The 22,803-nt window shown below is 35.3% G+C and overlaps 1 protein-coding gene across 1 annotated transcript; it reads right to left on the bottom strand.

Moving 5' to 3' along the window:
* Nucleotides 1–13,701: 13,701 nt before the first annotated feature.
* Nucleotides 13,702–22,468, bottom strand: LOC131429347 (very-long-chain 3-oxoacyl-CoA reductase-like). Its single transcript, XM_058593420.1, has 4 exons — nucleotides 22,465–22,468; nucleotides 14,781–15,014; nucleotides 14,270–14,715; nucleotides 13,702–14,213 (listed from the first exon to the last, which is right to left on the bottom strand). The coding sequence occupies exons 1-4, from the start codon at nucleotides 22,466–22,468 to the stop codon at nucleotides 14,118–14,120; spliced, it is 780 nt and encodes a 259-aa protein (XP_058449403.1). The 3' UTR covers nucleotides 13,702–14,117.
* Between the last annotated feature and the right edge of the window lie 335 nt (nucleotides 22,469–22,803).

Raw genomic sequence — 22,803 nt, 5'->3', positions numbered from 1 at the left:
GTCGTCTCGAATTTCAAGATAACAACCTTCGGTTTATCTATATGCCATGAAAACTCTTAAAAAAGCAATTTTTGGAACACATCAAATACCAATAAACGATGTACTAGCTCATTTCAAAATTCAATGTGGTGACTTTCGATATAGTTTTTTGAAAGAATCAAAATCAAGGAATACAGTCACCATTTTGTATTTCTAAACAACCCAAAACATTGTTTTCCGGCACGTACTTTCCAAACCCGATTCAGAAATACCCATGTTGTGAGGGTTTTCAAGGAATACCAATGAGCCGGAACTCGCCCCCTTGAATTTTTAATCACTACAAACATCGTTTTCTGACATATAATTATCAATCCTGTTCCGAAAATACCCATATATTAAGGGTTTTTATTAATATAAAAAAAGCCGGAAGTCGTCATATTGAATTTCAAAACCATCTAAAACATCGTTTTCCGACATTTACTTATCAATCCCGTTCCGAAAATTACTGTATTGTAAGGATTTTAAAGGAATATCAATAAACCGGAAATCGCATTTTGGATTTTGGCCATATGATTGGGGGTTTCCACATACATTATACAAAACTTTTTCTACGAACCAAATCCCAAATAACTTTTTTTACGAACTACCTCCATTTACGAACCCCCGTTTAGTTCGCAAATTGAGGTTTCGGTGTATTGAATTGGTCTTTTTTACATTGTATTCAAGTAAACTTATGCTGCACCATGTGCTAAATAAATCAATTCTGGAATATTTCAGCATCAATGACGTTTCTCATTTACATATAAAGTTTCATGTTGTCTGCATGAATAAGTACTTTTACGTCGATTTATTCACTGTTACATATTTAAGTAAGAAGGAAATGTCATTAACATACAACATAAAAAGGAGATGGCCTAAGTGGGAACCTTGTGGAACACCAGAAGTGACATGGATTTGTTCAGAAAATTTACTTTGAAAGCGAACAACTTGCTTACGATTCAAGAGGTATGATTTGAGCCATTTAAGAAAGTTTGGATCCACACCATATTATTGAAGTTTTAATAGTAGCAACGGTATGTCAATGCAGTCAAATGCTTTATTGAGATTAGTGTATATATTAGTGTAAATTAGATGTAGTCTTGGACGGATTTTATTATATCAAAGAACGCTCTCTTCACACGATTCAATCAATGCCATCAAAGAGAGATGGAAAAGAAAGAGAAAAGGCACGAAATCATCTTGAAAAATATTTATTTTCAATTTAAAATTTATATTTAAATAAAAACTCTCAACAATTTAAGTAGGAATTACCTAGAAACGTTCTCAAATTTTAAATTTATGCCGTCATTTCAAAATCAGATACCAAATTATAGTTTTTCAAAAGCATCTTCAGGTATGTGAAATTGAATAACATGTTTGTTACTACTATTTATTAAAGCATAGCATTATTCGGGTTGAAAATCAAAAACATGATCGACAAAAGTGTTGGAACTCTTTTTTTTCTCAATTCTCTAGTACAGTTTTACCTGAAATATAACGGGTCCTAATATAATATCTGGACTAAAATCTGAATGTTTGCTGCTGATTTAGAATCATATTTATAACATAATGAGTTATGAATATTAAGATCATATATACTTTCGATAGATTGCTGTTATGCTCTGTTGATCGGGTAAAGACGCCATAAATGTGCATCTTCGTTTCTGGATTCATTTTGGATTCATTTCTCCACCCGATTTTTTTCATAGCTTAGAGACAAGTCCCGGTCATGCCGGAACACATTATCAAATGATTTCCAAATATTTCTTCACTTTTTACGCTTTTGTCCCAGCTACTTTCAGTTGCTAGGATCACAAAAAAGACAAGATAAGACGATAACAAATTTTGATGAATTTCTTTCATTTTCACTGAGCTTTTTATGCAGGTTAAATCCTGACAAAAAAGGCGGAAGAATACGAATTGTTCGGTGCAAAACATTATCGAGTGCAATGCGAAAAAGCAGTTGTTCCTGGCTTCATTACTGGCCCATGTCCAAGTAGAGATCCAGACTCTGGTACTGCGTATTACGTATTACTGGATCTGGACCTGGAACTGGATTCGTAATGTGGAAAGTGTAGATCCGGTTCTAGTTTCAGATTCATAATATGATACGAGCGAGTCCACAACCACGATCGAGAGCTGGATCAGTAATATGGTAAATCCAGATTCAAGTTCAAGATTCAAGTTCAAGTCCAAATATACGGGATTCGCGCCTGACCCTGAATTCAGAATTAGCAATGAATTCTGGAACATTTTTATAATTTTTTTTCTTTTTGCGATATTCATCTAACCAGAGACGATTTTTGTAGAAATAGAAAATGAAAATTATACAATGATAGTACTTCATTTTATGTTTCTGTAAAATGGTCTCTGGTTAGGTGAATATCGCAAAAAGAAAAAAGAAATATTGACTACTATACTTAGTCGTTAAAAGGAAATAATTTTCAATTAAATTCTGATAATGCATTTTGGAACATAATACCGAACCTGAATTCTGGAATTGGCTCATGGGCATGAATTTAGAATTTGGGTTCTGAAGCTGAATTCTAGAAGTGAATCCTGGAACTGAATTGAGGAACTGAAATTTGAAATTAAATTTTAGAACTGTAAACTAAATTTTAGAACTGTAAAAAAATAAACAAACCCATACACATTGCAATCACGAAAGAAATGAAACTATGAATTATTGTTTGGATATTTTCGATTCCATTGATGCGGTTAGAGTACTGTAGAGAAGGAAAATGTTTGTAATACGAAATTTGGTTTGGAATAATATGACTACATTTCTGCAAATTTTTTTTTTCAATTGAGATGCCCATACGTTTTCAATTCATTTGAAAGAGTAAAAAAGGCGGGTGGGTAATGTCAGAGACATAACTGGATGTCGTGAATACGAAAACAACTGACATGTTCCTTAACACTTCCGAATATCAATTGTATGAATTATGCAAGCATTCCCCTTTTCCACATTTTTCGAAAAAACAAAGAAAGCTTCACTTGATCACGATTACTGTGAATTTCACACAGCGAAAAGTGCACAAATCTAACCAAACTGTTCTTGATTTGCACTAAGCTGAGGATAATTACCTTCGATTTGCGAACAACAAATCCTAATAGTTCTTTAGAAAACTTTTAGAGCCATTAGAACGGCTGATATTGTGTAATGCTCTCCACCGTTGTTTTTTTCCCAATGCTAATGACTGGCAGCTGTGACGTAATAGCTCTTGTCGAAGGCGAAACTAGCTTTTGCAAACGACACAAAATACATCTGCTCGCAGTGGCGATAGAATCCAAACTGATCCAATTTTTGTTGAGAGGTTTGTTTTTACCTGATTTCGTTTGTAGCTTTTTCACTAATAGGCGGTCCTAACAGCTATATAAATAGCCACATACAGATTTTTAATGTCGATTATTTCATTTCGGATTTGCATAATTTATTGAAAGAAACTATCAATATGCTGTAGGGATTCGTTTCTAGCATTCAGAAAGACCATTGATGAACTCACTGCGATATTCACCACTTTTCGGAACTATTTTCTCGGACGATTTGTTGTACAGCAGCAAATATTTTGTTCTCTTCCTCAGAACGCGTTCTGATTGGCTGGTGTTGACATGGGTCAAATGAGACAGGTTTTTCAATAGTGTACTATTGAAAGACTTCAATGCTTTTGCTATACACGTTTAAATTGAAAAATTTCGATTCTATTGGTAGTTAGATTATAGAAATCCTTCCCCAGATCACTGAGATATGAGCTTTCAAAATACGAGAAAGGCAAACGCGCCTTATGAATTATCCTCTTTGACACTCGTTTATACCAAACATTTCAGAAAAGTTTAACTTTGAACTATTTGAAATTATGTTACACAACTGAAAATTTTATCATAAAATTGTGATCATATTTCCGATGGCATGTCGCAAGAATTATGTTGATTCATTAGATACAACAGGAGATATTCACGATCAAAAACTTATCACTCTCTCAGAGGGTAAATTTTGAAAAGGCACAAAATTTTTAAAAAAAATTTTAAGTGCGAGCTTGTGAACAATCTATAGACAAACTTTTGAAATTATAATAAAATATACTCTGCATTTTTCATGTATTGTTGCAAGTTAAATAAATTTACGTGGTCCGTATATGTGGTTTTAATCGAAGGCTTTTAGGTTATGCAGCATTCATTTTTGTGTTTATATTCTATCTAAGTACTATTGAAGAGTCAAATTAGAGTGTTTATCACGAGATAGCGAGATAGTGATGCTTTTGACATATTCCATATACTTTGAGGGTGTTAGGGAAAAAAATCAGTTTACTTGAGTTTAAACGATTACTGACTATAGAACCTTATAAATACGAAAAAAACCTTATTCACATATTCCACAGTATATTTGAAAATTTTGGATAAAATTTTATATTATTTGTATACGTAGAAATTTTTTGAAATGATCAATTTCGATGAAAATTTATCAAATAATCTTAAAAACCGACCATAAAAACTAAGAATTTTGCAGATGTGTAAATTACACTCAATCAATTCGTCGAAATTCATATTGATACATTATTGATACATTATTGATTAATACATTATTAATTAATCAAACATGCCGCAGAAAATATTAAACATTAAAGGTAATTCAGATTAGAGTGAAATAATTCTAAATAAAATTTTCAGTTGTTATCATGCCAAACATTAGATGGAACACAAATGAAACAAAATTGTTTAGTCATTAAAATTTTCTACTATTTTCAAGATTCTGCATTAGGAAATCTTCTTCAACATCACCAACTTTCCTACGCCTTTTCCCACAATTCGTTTTAGTAACGTTTTCTGTCTACTGGTTACAGAAATTTGATAACAAACTACGATTACTGGACATAGTTTATTTTCGACATTTTTTTGAAATATTAATTAAATACCTTTCAATTGATATGATTTTTAAACAGTTCCACTCAAACTTAATATGCCAAACGCATATCATGATATATAATACAATGCATTAGATTGAAGTTTATAAATACTAATATGTTTACGAAAATTTATGACGCTATCAATAACTACCTTTAAATAAAACGGAAAAATATTTAAAAAATCAAAGTCGATAGCAATACAGATTTCGACAACTTCTTGTCGAGTTTAGTCGTTTACGAGCTCGATTGTTTTGGTTTCATAATGTCAAAACCTCTCGATAAGTCGAACGAAGCTCGAATCGAGAACCATAATACGAAACATGGTCGATTCGATAAAATTTTAGTCGAATCAAGATACATAATGACACCCCTGGATTCTGGGGCTAAATTATGAACACAAATACCAGAGTTGAATTTTGGAAGTAAATTCTGGGTTTGGATTCCAGAATTGAGCACTGATCCTGGATTCTGGATCTGAATTCTGAAACTGAATCTTGTGTTCTGGAAGGCGGAAATGATCAAAACTGTCGACGGGCTAGAAAAAAGACTATACAATTTTGGAACTGGATTCTGGACCTTCGTCTTTAAACAGAAATTTGGATCGAATTTGGACACTATGATTCTGTATCTGAATACTGGAATTGCATTCTGGAAACGAGTCTTGGATTCTGAAACGCGGAAATGTTCAAAACTATCAACCGAGCATGAGAAAATCTAGTTCGCTGCGCGTTTCTCTATTCGATGTCCGTTGATTCACAAAGTTTTAGAAACCTTTAATTTTGAGTTATTTATGGTTATCTCATACTACTTTCCAACGACAGGAATCAAAAATGATGTGATTATGTTGAGTACAATGAGAGATATTCGCGATCAAAAACTTACCACCCCATTCGCTCAAAAGCTGCTGGCAAAAATAAACCGTTTTTCTTGGGCAAAATAAAACAGTGTCTGAACGACATATTGAATAATAATTATCAAATCACAATAGTTTGAATCCCGGCTCATTGCTCCATTACTGGCAATGAAAGAGCCGATATTTTAGTCAAACGTGGTGCTATTGAGGGTGAAATTTATGAAAGACCGATTGCTTTCCACGAATTCTATTGCGCGTTTCGCCAAAGAACACATGTCAGCTGGCAAGCTTCTTGGGATAAAGATGATCTGGGTCGGTGGATGCACTTAATTATTCCTAAAATATCGACAGAGGCATGGTTCAGGGGACTGGATGTGAGTAGAGATTTCATTCGTGTGATGTCCAGACTCATGTCCAATCACTACACGTTAGATGCACATCTCCTTCGAATTGGACTTTCCGAGACTAATCATTGTGCTTGTGGTGAAGCAAAGCAAAGTCTTGGCATTACATTCCTTTTGTGGAATTTGGCCTTTCTGTTTCAACAGACTTCGCAGCCGATTCTTAGCGTACAGAATCATTGCATGGCTAGTACTATGGATCCTAATGACACTAAGAATCCTTCCAGGTCGGGGCTTGAACATACGATAGCTGGCTTGTAAGGCCAGCGTCCTATGCATCGAACCGACAACCCGGCTTGTGGTTAAGGCTATCGCGATATTGATCATGTCGTTTGTACATGCGTGGAGTATCGTGATGTCAGATCTCAACTAATAAATTCCTTGCGTACCCAAGGTAGACTATCCAATGTCCCAGTTCGCGACATTCTTGCTTGTCGTGACCTTCCTTTCGTGAAACTTCTTTATCATTTCACTAATTCCATTGGAGTTCCAATATAATTATATTTTATGTAAAGGCAGCTATCTTATATTGAATAAAAGTGATGAACTGATACAAACAATCTTGAAATAGTTATAAGATCATGTACAAAATGAATGTAATTTAAATAAATGTAATTTATAATAGCAAATCGTTTGATAAAACAATGTTTAGATTAACTAACGAATACCAAAAGCTAAAATGATATTCGAAATGTATTACGTTTAAAGTACTATGTATTCTGAATGCCACGGCGCAGAAAAACTTATGTATAAACGTAGTTAGTTAGTTAGTTTTCTTTATTAAAGAGACTTTCAGCCGGTGGCTGGTTCATCTCTGCAAATGTATAAACGTATTTATGGAAAAAAAACCCTTCCTAATCCACCTAGTGGTGTGATAATGCCTCTCTCTTCTTTCATAACAGTCTCATGAAAATATATTTCATACTTTTATTAAATAATTTCGGATACTAATTTTGACACCAATTGATTCAGATTGAATCGAGTAGTTCACAAAAGCATGCTTCAGTGTTTATATCACATAGTAGGCATCATTTTTCCAAACTAGTGCTTGACATTTGCGTTGCCTATTTGTATGAGAAGAGTGATGCTAATCTAAAAAAAACCCTTCTTAGTCCACTTAGTGGAATTTTCATATACCTTGAAAAATCACCATAGGGGAGGGTACATGAAATTTTCGAAATCGAAAAAATATTGTTGATGCCAAAAGGCTTAAAATTGCATGAAACGTCGAGATTTAGTGTCTTCGCGAAAAAAACTTTTTTTTTTTTTTGAAAAAATCGACTTTTTGGAAAAATCGAGTCCCAGAAAGTTGATTTTTTCAAAAAAATTTTTTTTGAGATAACACTAAATCTCGACGTTTCATGCAATTTTAAGACTTTTGGCATCAACAAAAATGTTCGATTTCTAAAATTTCATTTGGTGCTTTTTAAGATCGAAAATTTTCGAACTTAAAACTTACCACTCATCCATGTTCGATTTAGCTCAAATTTTGCATGAGGACTTTTTTCGAGATGCTTAAACTTCTGAACAATAGCGATTTACGAAATTAGAGGTGATCCCAAAATATTGGCACCCTTACATACATTAAAGCGGTAAAAAACAACGTGTTTTGTCGGTTACGTCACTTATACCATCATATCTCTGAAACCAAAAGTCACAACCATTTGATCTTCGAACTTGATCAATGGCTCGACAGTAGCTTTCAAACAAGTATAATTTTGTTAAAATCGGTTCAGCCATCTATGAGAAAACTGAGCGCGTTCAAATATCTTCGAAAAGATCACACACATACATACACTCACACACACAGACATTTTCCTATCTCGTCGAACTGAGTCGAATGGGTCTCCGAGGCTTCATTCAAAAGTCAGTTTTTCCAGCAATTCTAATACCTTTCTATAGAGAAAGGCAAAAAGTTCAAATTACTAATATGTTTATAATTGATTACGCCGAATCGCGCCGTCTCCGCAGCCGATATTTTCAGGAAATGGCGTCACGCCGATTCACCGCCGCCGCTGGTCAAAAAGATGCTTTAGCCGCCAATGTTGACAGTTTTGATCGTCACACAGGTCTAATTTTGTTCGTGAAAAGAGTTACGTAAAAAGAGGTAACGTACAAAATAGGTCGCGTAAACGGAGGTTTTGGTGTTAGCCTTTCTGTATGAAAAATACAATAGTACAAGATTAGGAAATACAGGAACAGGTTCATGAAATTCGGGTTCAAGCACAGAATGTACCAGAACAAGCACACAATGTATAGGAACACGCGCAGAAAATACAGGAACAGGTGCGAAAATTACAGCATAAATTATAGAAACTACAGAAGGAAGTGCCGAAAAAACAGGATCAAGCACAGAAAAAAAGTTTAAAGTTTGAATGTTAAATCCGGAAGCAATTTTGACAGGCTAATTCAAAGATGAAAAAGTTTTCATTCCTCGCATTCCCAAATATACCCACTGATCTGGAATTTGAATTAAAGCGTCAATTTTCCATCCGTTTGGCTTTTCTGTTACCGTCAATAAAGCTCCAGGGCAATCGTTAGCAGTTTGTGGCGTGAATTTGGAGTTTTTTTTGCATGAACATAGTTTATATATTTTCACGGTTTTATATATTTTTACTGGAAAAAACGTGATTAATCCACCTAGCAGTGAGATGATACCTTTTTTTATCAATCCGCATGTGTTTTTTGCATGAATTTTCTTCGGTGTTTAAGTTTTCATTACATTATTTTAATGACCGTCGTTTTAAGCGACAATTTGAGATTGTAATCACTCATTACTCTGTAATGTCGAAACTGCAAATACAATCGAATTTAAATCTAGAAGTGTGATAATCCATTAAACATGCCATGATATGTAAGTTCCACTTCAGAGTTTACGGTAATTTAAGGTACTTCCAGAGCCGGCATTCAGGAACCAGCATAACCCAAACCGATTCGTATGGCCATATGACGAATAAATTACAATTTTGAGTACAACTTTGAAGCTTAATTGGATAAAATTCATTAATTTTTGTATGCATGTATAAAACTAATTAATTTTGTATATAAGTTTAATTCAATTTGAATTTTTGTTTCTGAAATTTGATTAGGCTTTTTTGAGAAAACGATTGAGCTTTGAGAAACGATTTTATACTGGAACCGGAATTCTAAAATCGGTATGGCCGAAGTCAGATAAATTCTCCTGAGTAGCAGTATAGTTTACATTTGTTTCAAAATATTTGAAAATCAGTGAAGACATCTTTGAGAAATCATAGCACGAATTAAATTTTTAGGTGCCTTCTGAATCGACAACTGAATACCACTAAAACTGAAAAAAGTTAATTTTTTTATCGACTATCCAAATCTGCTAACCCGATAAACCTGATTAATTTATGTGGAATAGACATTTTTATACTAATCATCCTGTATCTCCGAAACCGGAAGTTGGATCTGACTAAAGAGCAAGATATTTTATAGAATCTGGAAACTTATTATTTGAATCTTAGATGATTCTTAGATTTCATTTGAATCTTAGATCGGTTCAGCCATCTACGAGAAGAATGAGTTACACAATTTTGATTTCGTTTCATATATCACGCATTTGCTGATCTCGACGAACTGATTCGAATGGTATATGGATGTTAGTTTCTTCCAGCATTTATTGCTGTAAGTAGTTTAAAACAATATAATTAAAAAAAAATCTGCCATCATCTGGTTTATATATGTCATATTCGAACGATTATGTTGCCAAAAACGAGCCGTGCTATTTAGAATCAGTCCGAGGCAAATTGTCATGAAAAAGGATGCTGTAGACAGTTTTTTTGGTACTTAGAAACAATTGTATGTAACAGCATAAAAAATCGTGTTTTCCGTTGCTCCCAAGCATTTCTTTGTCATACAGCGCTCAAAACTCCTACTGCTGGAATAGGGGGAAAAGTCGTTTACACAAAAATTTGGATATCTCCGTTAAAAATGGACGGATTTTAACAATCTATGGCTTTTTTTTTCCATAAATACGTTTATTTCTTAAGGCAGTTTACATAAGTTTTTCTTCGCCGTAGCATCACTTTTACATAACATTCTTATCCTAATTTAATTCTAACATAGTCACAACGTTTTGAATTTATTAAAACATATTCTCTTATAGCTTAAATATCATCTTAGGTAACTCGTCATTAATTATGAAATCTACTCGGAAATATTATTTGAACCAAACGATTAACTTCTATAAATTATAAAATAAGCTGTTATTTTCAGACATTTTGTTGATAATTTCATAAACTGTTTCGAGTTTGTTTGTATCATTACATAATTTTTATTCTAATTTAGCTATTGGTTGAACTCATGGACGCAGCTGGGATCAGAACTAAGTCTTAAAAGGGGCCTTTATTAAATTGAAACTCCAATTTTCTTTATGAAATGATAAATAAGTTTCATGTATGAAAGGTCACGACAAGCAAGAATGTCTCGAACTGGGATATTGGATAGTTTACCTTGGGTACGCAAAGAATTTATTAGTTGAGATCTGACATCACGATACTCCACGCATGTCCAAACGACATGATCAATATCCCGATAACCTTCTCCGCAAGCGCAATGATTAGTCTCGGAGAGCCCAATTCGAAGGAGATGTGCATCTAACGTGTAGTGATTGGACATGAGTCTGGACATCACACGAATGAAATCCCTACTCACATCCAGTCCCCTGAACCATGCCTTTGTCGATATTTTCGGAATAATTGAGTGCATCCACCGACCCAGATCATCTCTATCCCAAGATGCTTGCCAGCTGGCAAGTGTTCTTTGGCGAGACGAACTATAGAATTCGTTGAAAGCAATCGGTCGCTCATAAATTTCACCCTCAATAGCACCACGTTTGGCTAAATTATCGGCTCTTTCATTGCCTGGAATGGAGCAATGAGCCGGGACCCAGACTATAGTGATTAGATAATTATTATTCAATATGTCGTTCAGACACTGTTTTATTTTACCCAAGAAAAACGGTTCATTTTTGCCAGCAGCGATTGAGCGAATGGCTTCAATTGCACTCAGACTATCTGTGAAGAGAAAATAATGGTTTGGAGATAATGTGACGATTACACTCAAACTATAATGAACTGCTGCTAGCTCTGCTATATAAACAGATGCAGGTTCTTGAAGCCTAAATGAGGCCGAAACATTATTGTTGAACATACCAAACCCTGTCGCTTCTTCAATTCGCGATCCGTCCGTGTAAAACATTTTCTCAGAGTCAATATGCCTGAACTTACTTAAAAATATTTTTGGGATTTCCGTCGAGCGTAGATGATCCGGGATTCCACGCACTTCACGCTGCATGGATGTATCGAAAAATAAAGTTGAGTCAGGGGCACTTAGGATGCTGACACGGATAGGAATATATCTTGAAGGGTTGATTTCCTGTGACATATGGTTAAAATATACTGTCATAAATTTTGTTTGAGATCGAAGCTCGACTAGTCGTTCGAAATTATTAATTACCATGGGATTCAGCACCTCACATCTTATTAGCAGGCGTGATGAAAGCTCCCAAAATCGATCTTTTAATGGAAGAACTCCCGCCAGAACTTCAAGACTCATTGTATGTGTCGAATGCATGCAGCCTAAGGCAATTCGCAAACAACGGTACTGAATTCGCTCAAGTTTGATAATATGAGAGTTTGCAGCGGAACGAAAACAAACGCATCCATATTCCATCACTGAAAGTATCGTTGTCTGATACAATTTTATTAGATCTTGCGGATGAGAACCCCACCAAGATCCTGTTATTGTTCGAAGAAAATTTACTCTTTGTTGGCATTTCGTTATCAGATACCTAATGTGTCCTCCCCACGTGCATTTGGAATCGAACCACACCCCGAGGTATTTAAAAGTTAAAACCTGTTGGATCATTCTTCCCATCATATGGAGCTGAAGCTGCGCGGGATCATGCTTTCTTGAGAAGACGACTAACTCTGTTTTCTCCGCAGAGAATTCGATACCAAGATGAACAGCCCAAACGGACAAGTTATCTAAGGTATCTTGCAATGGTTTATGCAGATCAATAGCTTTGGGTCCAGTAACTGAAACCACGCCATCATCTGCCAATTGCCTTAGTGTACATGGGGCTACTAGACAGCTGTCAATGTCATTCACGTAAAAATTATAGAGGAGCGAATCTATGGCTTGTTGAATAGGTATTATCGTGCGGAATCTAAGTCTGAAAACATATTCTGTTTTCAAGGTCAATTGTGACAGATACTGTCAAAAAACTGAAAATTTTGACATAAAACTTCGAATAACTCAAAGAGTAAACATCCCATCTCAAAACCATTCAATAGCGTTTTGGGTGACGGAGAGACCTTTCATTTGCGGCTAGTTTGATCAAAATCGGTCCAGCCATCTCTGAGATCTCGACCTCTTAGTTGACAACACACATACAGACACACACACATACACACACAGACATTTGCTCAGTTCGTCGAGCTGAATCGATTGGTATATGTCATTCGGCCCTCCGGGCCTCGGAAAAATTTTCGAGAGTTCGAGCGAATTCTATACCTATTTTTTATATATATAAAAAAAGGTAAAAACGAAAAAAGTTGTTTATTGTATAGCAAATATTCCCTAATTGTTGTCCGCGTTAAAGCAATATATTATTAGTGTATATAAAAGTTTAAATGTTAAATAACTTTTTAAGGAAAAAGCCAAACCGTGCACAGTCTTCAACAAAAATGTGTAATTTTACGGTTTTAGTAATTGTCTCGAACATAGTAGACACTGAAAGTAATTGCGAAAAAAGTTATGTACAAAAAATTGATTTTAAGTGGTTTCAAAAGAAAATGCTTCATATATCCGAAACTATATGCGTTAGACCTTTAGCTTCTTCGGCAAAGATTTTTCTCGTTAGAAGTTCTAAAACTTTGTAGAAGACATCATTTTTCTATCTCTTAGGGGAATAAAGTTGTTGAAATTAACTTTTATCGTAGTAGGCTTTGCACATTTTTTATTGTGATCAAACCACGAGGTATATTTTTGTGACTGAGTTCTCTAAAGGAATTATGTATATCGGATCAATGGTTTAGCAGCTAGAGAATTAAGTTCACGTTTTTGTCGATTCAAACCACTGTGCAATGGTTGGAACCACTGTCCTGAAGCTTTGAAATAATTTTATTTTCAATTATCATTAAAACTAATTGAAAGTAGATTTAAAATATTTTGTCGTCCATTCTAATATTATTCCGCTACGAATGCGCAGTTGGGATGTTACTTTCCTGTCGAACAGATTTTAATACAGTACCTTTGCTATCGAGTGTAATCGATGGTTAGCCAATTACCGTTTTAATAGTAAAATCATCTCTGCTGACCCATAGTGCACATATACGATAGTATAAGTGCGTTTTTTCGTCCATCCGAACGCAGCACAGTGGCTCCACGATTGTTGAAATGTGTACAGTTTAATAGATCGAGTTTATTTTAATAACGTGTTTAAAACTCGTTGGTTGTAGTATCCAGATAAATTTACTGTTAAATATAAGCAAATTGTTATGGTAAATGAATTCAAAATTAAAGTACTATTTAACGGTACGAGTAAATTGCCTGTGAAAAGAGTTGGTACGGTCCAAACAGAGAGAAGTGTAAGAAATTAACTAAACCACGAGTACGAGTGCACCTGCTTCTGCTGCAACTGACTGTAAGGTCGTGTTTAACGAAATCTCATCAGTGTATGTGAGCATGAATTTAACTATCTATCGACTATGGGTTGGTTAAGGTAATTTAATTGATTGAGCTCTGATTAACTTGGCAGTTGAAAAACGTACTTCGATAAAGGCCTGATTAAACAGCTACAAACGATTGCGTAAAAGCAAATCAATAGTATCAATTTATTCTCCTATCTAATACAAAGCACATATGCGATATAGCGCAGAGATTTAGCATCCATAAGAGTGTTCTCAAAATCACAGATTATGTTTTTCCAAAGCGCCTGTTTCTTACAAGTTTCATGAGAAAATACGATATCTTCTTCCTTATCTCTGGGGTTAAAAGACTCATCCCAGTGAGCTGCAATAAATCGAAAGGATCGAAACTTCAATTCATATAATTCGTACCGGTCTTACCTGTATTCCATGAGCCCAATATCCAGTCGTGTAATTTGTTTTCCCGATAGTAAACACAGCAAATTTGGTGTATTTTTCCACATTTGCGAACCCAAGCCACCATAGGACCGACTTCATGTGATCACTCATATTGGTTTGGAGGAAAAGTGGTACCAGAAGCTGACATTCGACTCCTGTTCCGCGGAGTTCGTCACCCAGGGCTTGGGAAAAACTGATCAGGAACGCTTTCGAAGCGCCATATAGTGAACTGAATGGCATCGCAAAAAGTCCACCCATGGATGACATATTGACAATCATTCCACGGCGCCGTCGTTTCATTTCCGGCAGGATCATGTGAGTCATCATCACGGCAGCCGTCACGTTGATGGAAATAGTTTGCTGTAGGTCTTTTTTCGACAGTCTATCGAAGTCTAGTAGAGTTTGATGAGCCATCCCAACGTTATTTACTGCGGCCAAAGAGTCTGGTGTTATAACCATCAAAGAACTAACTGAACTGTCGAATATAACTCACCTAACATCCCAATCACTAGTCCCGACAGTGCCTTTCTGATGGTGTCGTAAATTTCTGCATCCTTAGAGAAATCAACGGCAAGCCATTTCACTTCCGCGGAACTGTTGGAACGTATTTCTTCGGCAACTTCTCTCAGTTTTGATTCCGTTCGAGAAATAAGGAACACGTTCATACCTTTGCTGGCTAGGTTAATGGCATATTGTTTTCCGATTCCATCCGAAGATCCTGTTATCACTGTGAAGTAAATTGAAGTTCCAATGTTAATGGGGAGTGGGTTGAAACGATTAACCATCACACAATGGGATTTTCATCTGCCCATGGTCCGTAACGCACATTGAACGGTTCCTTGTTCGGAAACACCAAACTCCACAAAATACTGATTGGTGATTTGAGGCTTTCGTACAAGAATATAAGGGCAGCATAAGTTCCAACGGCAGCTAAAACATACCGAATCCATGTCAAATCGTAGAACATTTCGGTTGTTTGTGTACAAGTCAGCCGCTGTCGATCAACTATTCTTGACCGAGAGCGGCTTCCGTATTTTATCGTGCGAGTGCACAGTGGTTCAAAACTGCAGTCTCATGCCTTTAACTATTTGGCGACCTTATCGTGAACTTTTCCTTATTGGTGTATTCTTCTCATAGTTTGACAGTGTTCTACGAGTGCGCGAGTTATATCTAATGTTTTAAAATGATTATTCAAGCTCCCACTTTCTCATTGGAAGAAATGGTTTTTAAATTCTTCGGAGATCGTTTTTTTTTCATTTATAACACTCACTTTTCAATTTAGGACACATTTTCGTCTTAAGATTTACAGTTCGTCATGTTTCTGAATATCTACTAATCGATCACTATTTCGCACAATTACACTACTATTGAATGCTGGATGACTTCATAATTAGTAATGTTCACTTGCCACTTGTTTAGTTAACGATTATAAACTTCAAAAATTACCCGACAAGCAATAAAAGTCTTCAAGAATATGAGATGAAAGTTGTTCACTTGATTGCGCTTTGTTTTCATCTCATTTGGTTTCGCAAAGTTGCCAAGTTTTCTCAAAATGTTACAAAAAAATTGTTTTCCATCTTCAAATTACAAGTATTTTTTGGTATCTGTGACATTAGTTTATTTATATTGTTGATATTTATATTTCAATAAAACTGTTTCGGTTTCGAATATTACCAGAAAGAGCGTGTTAAATACTAATGAAATAACCATTGTGGCAAATGTAGTAGCACTGGTTTCTTTCAGCTATACGTCACCATAACACTGTTAAGGGTTGAGGCCAGTGGGTCGCGTAAAACCACATGGCTCACTGCGCGTTTTACATTTCTCTCCATGCTCTCTCGCAAATGTGCAAAATGACACTCGATGAGGCCGGGTGGCCAAGAAAGTTTTGACATTTTCGGTTACAAGTTTGACTACATCACATAAAATCTAATAAAGCTACCGCTAGTTTGGCAGCCTTTTTGAGCCGATTTTATTTCTCTCTCATGTTTCGTTACGTTACCAGGGAACTAAAATGGCGCCGACATAGAAATCGACTTACCTCCACAAAAATAACTCATACTTCATTTTCATCGCGACAACATATATGTTTTTATGCACTAACGCATCTAAATTAAATTATCTAGACATTGTCAGGATAGATTTTTGATCCATGCTATTGAAGGCGAGATATTCAATGAACAAGTTGAAAGTTGCCGTTTTCAGCTATGCAATTCTTCCTTCAGAAAAAGGACTTTCCCGACCGCTAAATTCAAACAATCATTCTGAAATTTTCACAGAATAATCTAAACTAATTTTCTAAGAGATTTTCAGTTGGGTTTTCTTGATATTCGTCGCCGTTTCTGAGAAAATCAGATTTGAAGCGTGAAAATAACCCTTCAAAACGCCCTAAAACACACTGGCCTCAGCCCTTAAGTGTGTGTGTTTCATCGGCTGTGCACAGAGATGCCAGATATTTTCACAGAAAATATGTATCTGCTCCATCTGTTTTCACTAATAAAATGAATCAGTTCAAATTGGTTTAAAATTTTAATATAAATGTTTATCAGTGTTCATCATCAAATAGTTGCGCAAAAGATTTCCATTTTAACATGTGATTTGTCCGTTGATTAATAAACTTTTAAAGAAGTACTGCAATCAAATACTAACAGATACTCTGAGAGAAAAGTCTACCTTTTTGCTTTTCACTTTTTATGAGTCTTTACATATCTGTATTAAATTTAGGAAATCTGCACTTTGATTTAAATCAGTATGCGAACGCAAAAATCTATAACAGTTCGGCTGAAAAGTTCGTATCGTAGAAACACACATTTTTTGCCAAAATTCGTTTTTATTATTCAACATAATTGCCATCAGAGGCGATACAGCGATTATAGCGATCTTCCAACTTTTCGATACCATTTTTGTAATACGATTTGTCCTTTGCCACAAAATAGGCCTCAGTTTCAGCGATTACCTCTTCATTGCTTCTAAATTTTTTACCAGCGAGCATTCTCTTGAGGTCTGAGAACAGGAAAAAGTCACTGGGGGCCAAATCTGGAGAATACGGTGGATGAGGGAGCAATTCGAAGCCCAATTCGTTCAATTTCAGCATGGTTTTCATCGACTGGTGACACGGTGCATTGTCTTGATGAAACAAAACTTTTTTTTTCTTCAAATGAGGCCGTCTTTTTTTTAAAATTTCGTCCTTCAAACGCTCTAATAACGCTATATAATAGTCACTGTTGATGGTTTTTCCCTTTTCAAGGTAGTCGATGAAAATTATACCATACGAATCCCAAAATACAGACGCCATAACCTTACCAGCCGATTGTTGAGTCTTTCCACGCTTTGGGTTCGGTTCATCGCGTGCAGTCACTCAGCTGACTGTCGATTGGACTCCGGAGTGAAGTGATGGAGCCATGTTTCGTCCATTGTTATATATCGACGAAAAAAATCGGTTTTATTTCGATATAACAGCTCCAAACACTGCTCAGAATCATCAATTCGTTGTTGTTTTTGATCGATTGTGAGTTCACGCGGCACCCATTTTGCACAAAGCTTTCTCATATCCAAATATTCGTGAATAATATGTCCAACACGTTCCTTTGATATCTTTAGGGTGTCAGCTATCTCGATCAACTTCACTTTACGGTCATTGAAAATCATTTTGTGGATTTTTTTCACGTTTTCATCGGTAACAGCCTCTTTTGGACGTCCACTGCGTTCATCGTCTTCGGTGCTCATATGACCAGTACGAAATTTTGCAAACCACTTACGAATTGTTGCTTCGCCCGGTGCAGAGTCTGGATAACACTCATCAAGCCATTTTTTGGTATCGGCGACACTTTTTTTCATCAAAAAGTAGTGTTTCATCAACACACGAAATTCCTTTTTTTCCATTTTTTTTCACAATAACAAAAGTAGCTTCACTCAAAATGCAATATCTCACAAACTAATAATCAGACGCTGTCAAATTTATACACGTATCTTTTGAAGATTGGTACTAACTGAAAATGGTATGGATTTAATTCTAGTGGCGCCCTCTCATAGAAACGATACGAAATTTTCAGCCGATCTGTTACATTACAGATAAATCTGTATAAATGGCATCTCTGATTCTGCATTTTGTTTTTAGAAGGGCTAATGCCTAAATAGTAACAATTTTTTTTTTTTGTTTTTTTTTCAAGTTCCCCAAACTAACTGCACAGTAAAGTTTTAAACTTGAAACGAAAGGTTACGAAAATGATCCAAAAAAATTTTAACGTCGAAATGATTCCAAACTGTTTCTGAAAATATCGTGTGTTGTCTCATAGTTGGCGTTAGGCCCTTTTTAAGGAAAATTCTGACATTTTAAACCTGAGAGTGTCATAGTGCAATATTTTGGTTTTGATTGCTCCGTCGCCATTGATAATTTATGGGATGAATAAAGGACTAACGATAGGATGAATATAAAACTTTTGAGATGCAATTAGGAGCACAGTAGTGAACATATCAGAAGTGTTTTTAGCTGATTTTTTAAATACTATTTTAATTTCCAAGGAATGTGAATCAAGCAAAACTATGAAAAAAATCACAGTGATTTTAGTGGCTAAATCAGGTTTTTAAGGTAACGTTCCTACAAATGAGATGAAATAGGGAGCCCTTCCCTAGTTGTTGCATATATTTTAAATACGGTCAGTTTTTTATTTAAACGAAGTAGAAATAGACCATGATAGGATCAACATTTACCTTATGGACGGAACACGCTCAGGTCTAGTAACTGACCGCGTTTCAGGACATTATATCCTTACTTGAGATGTTTCGCGAATGTCAATATAAGACGGTATTTATCCATCTTTTTCCAGAGAACATTTTTTTACGTTACCTCCTTTTACGTAACTCTTTTTACGAACAAAATTAGACCTGTGCGCCGATCAAAACTGCGAACATCGGTGGCTAAAGCGTCTTTTTGACCAGCGGCGGCGGCGGCGCAATTCGGCGTAATCAATTATAAACATATTAATAATTTTAATATTGAATCACACAGGACACCTAACCTAACCATACCCAATTTTACTCATTTCTAAGGATTTTCCATGTTTAATCGTAGTTTACACTAAAAAGTAATAGTAATCACTTTGAAACCGATTTTCTTTGACTCCGAATTTACTTTCATTGCTGATATCTATTTGTACTATTGAATAAACGAAAAAAATGTTGCAAATCACTACTGCCGATATGAATATTTTCGGAAGAACCCTCCTTTTGTTGGTTCTATTTTTCATTTTCCGGTGTCGCTAATTCAGTTTTGCGAAAATGTGCCAATAGCTCAAAAACTTTCAAATAAAGACTTTGACTAGACTTTGTATCAAATGGCATTGGATTAATATTCAATGATTTTTCATGAAAACTGTAAAATATTTTCCACATTGATATAATCTTGTTTGTGGCGCGCTAATCATCATTTTCTTAAATTGGTGGCGTGTCAAAATTATCGGTGACAGCGGGGCACAGGTCTAATACGTAATCCCAAAAAAGTAAACTTTTTTTACGTACCTACTTCGTACAAGGAAGTTATTGCATACAATGAAAATCATTTCCGGCTCATTTATATTCCATGGAAATTACTACAATATGGGTATTTTCAGAACGGGTTTTATGAGTAGATGTAGGAAGACGATGTTTGAGGTGGTTCTGAATTCCAAGATGACGACTTCCGGTTTATTGATATTCCCTGGAAACACTCAGAATATGGGTACACCCAAACCTCCATTTACGTAATAATCGGGACTACGTAAATCGAAAAAAATTTTCAACGTAAAAAAAGTTTACGATATTTGGAATTTTCAACGCAAAAAAAGTTTTCCTATGTATATGTATTATTAGATATGTATAATATATTGGATAGTTATGGAACGAAAATTATGAGTATTTACAGGAAAAGGATGTTCTAAGCAGCGTCAATTTCCAAAATGGCGACTTCCGGTTTATTGATATTCCGTAAAACCCCTTTAAATGTGGGTATTTTTGGAACGGGTTTGATGAGTAGATGTCGGAAAATGATGTTTGAGGTGGTTCTGAATTCCAAGATGGCGACTTCCGGATTATTGATATTCCTTGAAACCCCTTATAATATGGGTATTTTTGGAACGGGTTTGATGAGTAGATGTTGGAAAATGATGTTTAAAGTCATTTCAAAATCCAAGATGGTGTTCCTCGAAACCAGTAGCAAAACGAATGTTTTCGGAACGGGTTTAAAGAACAGTTATTGGTAAACGTTGTTTGAGTAATTATGACTTACTGTCGAATACTTTACAATATTGTTACTTTCGGAATGGATTTTACGAGTCAATATTAGGAAGAAAGTTGTTTCAAACAAACTTCAGGAACATTCGGTTCATCAGTTTTTATTCAGGAAACGTTGTGATAATGAATGAAGTAAATAAACAATGAAATACAAATTGTTTTCCGACATTTTTTTCTATTTATTCGATTTCTTCCTCGCTCTGATAAACTAGCACCCGGGAGTTTCGAGGAAATGCTTCGTCATCGCTTATTATGTCTGAAATATAAACTTATAACTGTGAAATACTGATTTATTGAAAATTCCAGTATACCAAACTTGAATGAAAAATCTGTACTCAACGCCACTAATATATATATATTCCCCCTGCAATGGAAACACTGCTTAGTTTGGGACCAAAGTTTTCATTACCTGTTGACCTTAGATGCGTTCCAATCTACCACCTCATTGCCGATATCGAATCTATTCTCACAACAACATCAGACAAGCATATTCAGGATAAAAATAGATGCAACATAGTGACACAAATCCAAAATTACATAACAAGAACCAAAACAACTCGAGATAATAATCCTCTATACAATTTTTGTCAAACGGCATCAATAGCAACTAAAAGATTTTTCAGAGACAACCAAGATGTATGTATCCTAGAATCAGACAAAGGTACAAAGATGGTCATTATGTATCAACATGATTACAAATGCAAGATGTCTGAATTACTGGACAGTACAACATACAAAGTTCTCCCTAGGGATCCAACATCGACCATCCAACGAAAAAATAACGACATTATCTCTCGCATGTATAACTTAAAGCTCATAGATCAAATAACGTTACGAAAATTAAAAACCAGTACTGCACTTTGTCCTTCCATTTACGGTCAACCCAAGGCACACAAACCCAATCTGCCTCTACGTTTTGTTGTGCCTAACATAACCGCCCCAACATACAACTTAGCGAAGTACATAGCAGTGATTTTGAAACAGAGCTTCAACAGTAAATATAACATTGCCGATAGTTTTGAGTTTTCGAAGTATATAAACATGATAACAATACCAAAAGACTATATTTTGGTTTCGTTCGACGTAGTATCGCTTTTCACGAACATTCCAAAGAACTTAGTCATCAACAACATAATCATGAACTGGCCTAACATCAAAACAGCAACAAATATTAACTTGGATTTATTCATAGAGATGGTTGAATTCTGTCTTAACAACAGTTATTTCCGCTTTCGAGACAAATTTTATCTACAGACGTTTGGAACCGCCATGGCTATCACCAATATTAGCTGACATTGTCATGGAAACCCTCATCGAAACAGTAATTAAAAATGTACCGTTTAAAATACCGGTGCTCCGCAAATATGTTGACGATTTAATTCTATCGTTACCTCACGATCAAGTTCAATACACATTACAAAAATTCAACAACTATAATGAACACATCCAATTTACCGTAGAAGTAGAATCAGAACAAAAACTACCCTTTCTGGACACTTTACTAATACGAAATGAAGATCAAACCATAAGCACACAGTGGTATTCAAAATCTATTGCATCTGGAAGATTGTTGAACTATCACTCGTTTCATCCAATGACAATGAAAATTAATGTAGCCTTAAATCTCATTAAACGAGTTACCGCTTTAACTACAAACAAATCAGCAGATTAACAAAAACATATCATATACCAACATCTGAAGCAAAATGATTATCCATCATCACTCATAAACAGGCTTATCAACAATTTTCACACAAAGCAGCCTCACAATAACACACAACCATCAAATTTAGTTGCTAAAGTACAGACCGATATAACCCAGGAGACAGAAACTGAAATCACCGATAAAACCGCTATGCCAACCAACGATATGCAACAACAAATTCACTATAGATCCATACCATTCATACCCATTCTCAGCAAACAAATTACAAAAGCACTAAAACCGGACTTCCCAACAACAAAACTGAGCCATAGACCGATTAAAACAACACGATCTCTACTCCGACCGATTAAAGATACTGTTGATCCATTTAAACAATCAAACGTCATCTATAGCATTCCCTGTAATGACTGTGAAAATGCATACATTGGAATGACAACCAATCAACTGAAAACCAGACTCAGTGGTCATCGATCCAACATTAATCAATTTTTAAAATTAACTGAAAATCCACCACCACACGCAGATGAAGAAATATCAAGGCTAAAAGAAAAAACAGCACTCATTCATCACACCATCAATGAAG

The sequence above is a fragment of the Malaya genurostris genome, chromosome 2 (genome assembly GCF_030247185.1).
Source record: "Malaya genurostris strain Urasoe2022 chromosome 2, Malgen_1.1, whole genome shotgun sequence".
Taxonomy (NCBI): domain Eukaryota; kingdom Metazoa; phylum Arthropoda; class Insecta; order Diptera; family Culicidae; genus Malaya; species Malaya genurostris.
The sequence above is the reverse complement of the archived record's forward strand: the minus strand, read 5'-3'. Positions and strand labels throughout refer to the sequence as shown.

Coding starts and splice junctions, on each gene's coding strand:
- LOC131429347 (XM_058593420.1), bottom strand. Junction 14,716..14,780: donor ACTAGTGATTGGGATGTTAG/GTGAGTTATATT, acceptor CTTTGGCCGCAG/TAAATAACGTTGGGATGGCT. Junction 14,214..14,269: donor ATTGGGCTCATGGAATACAG/GTAAGACCGGTA, acceptor GATTTATTGCAG/CTCACTGGGATGAGTCTTTT.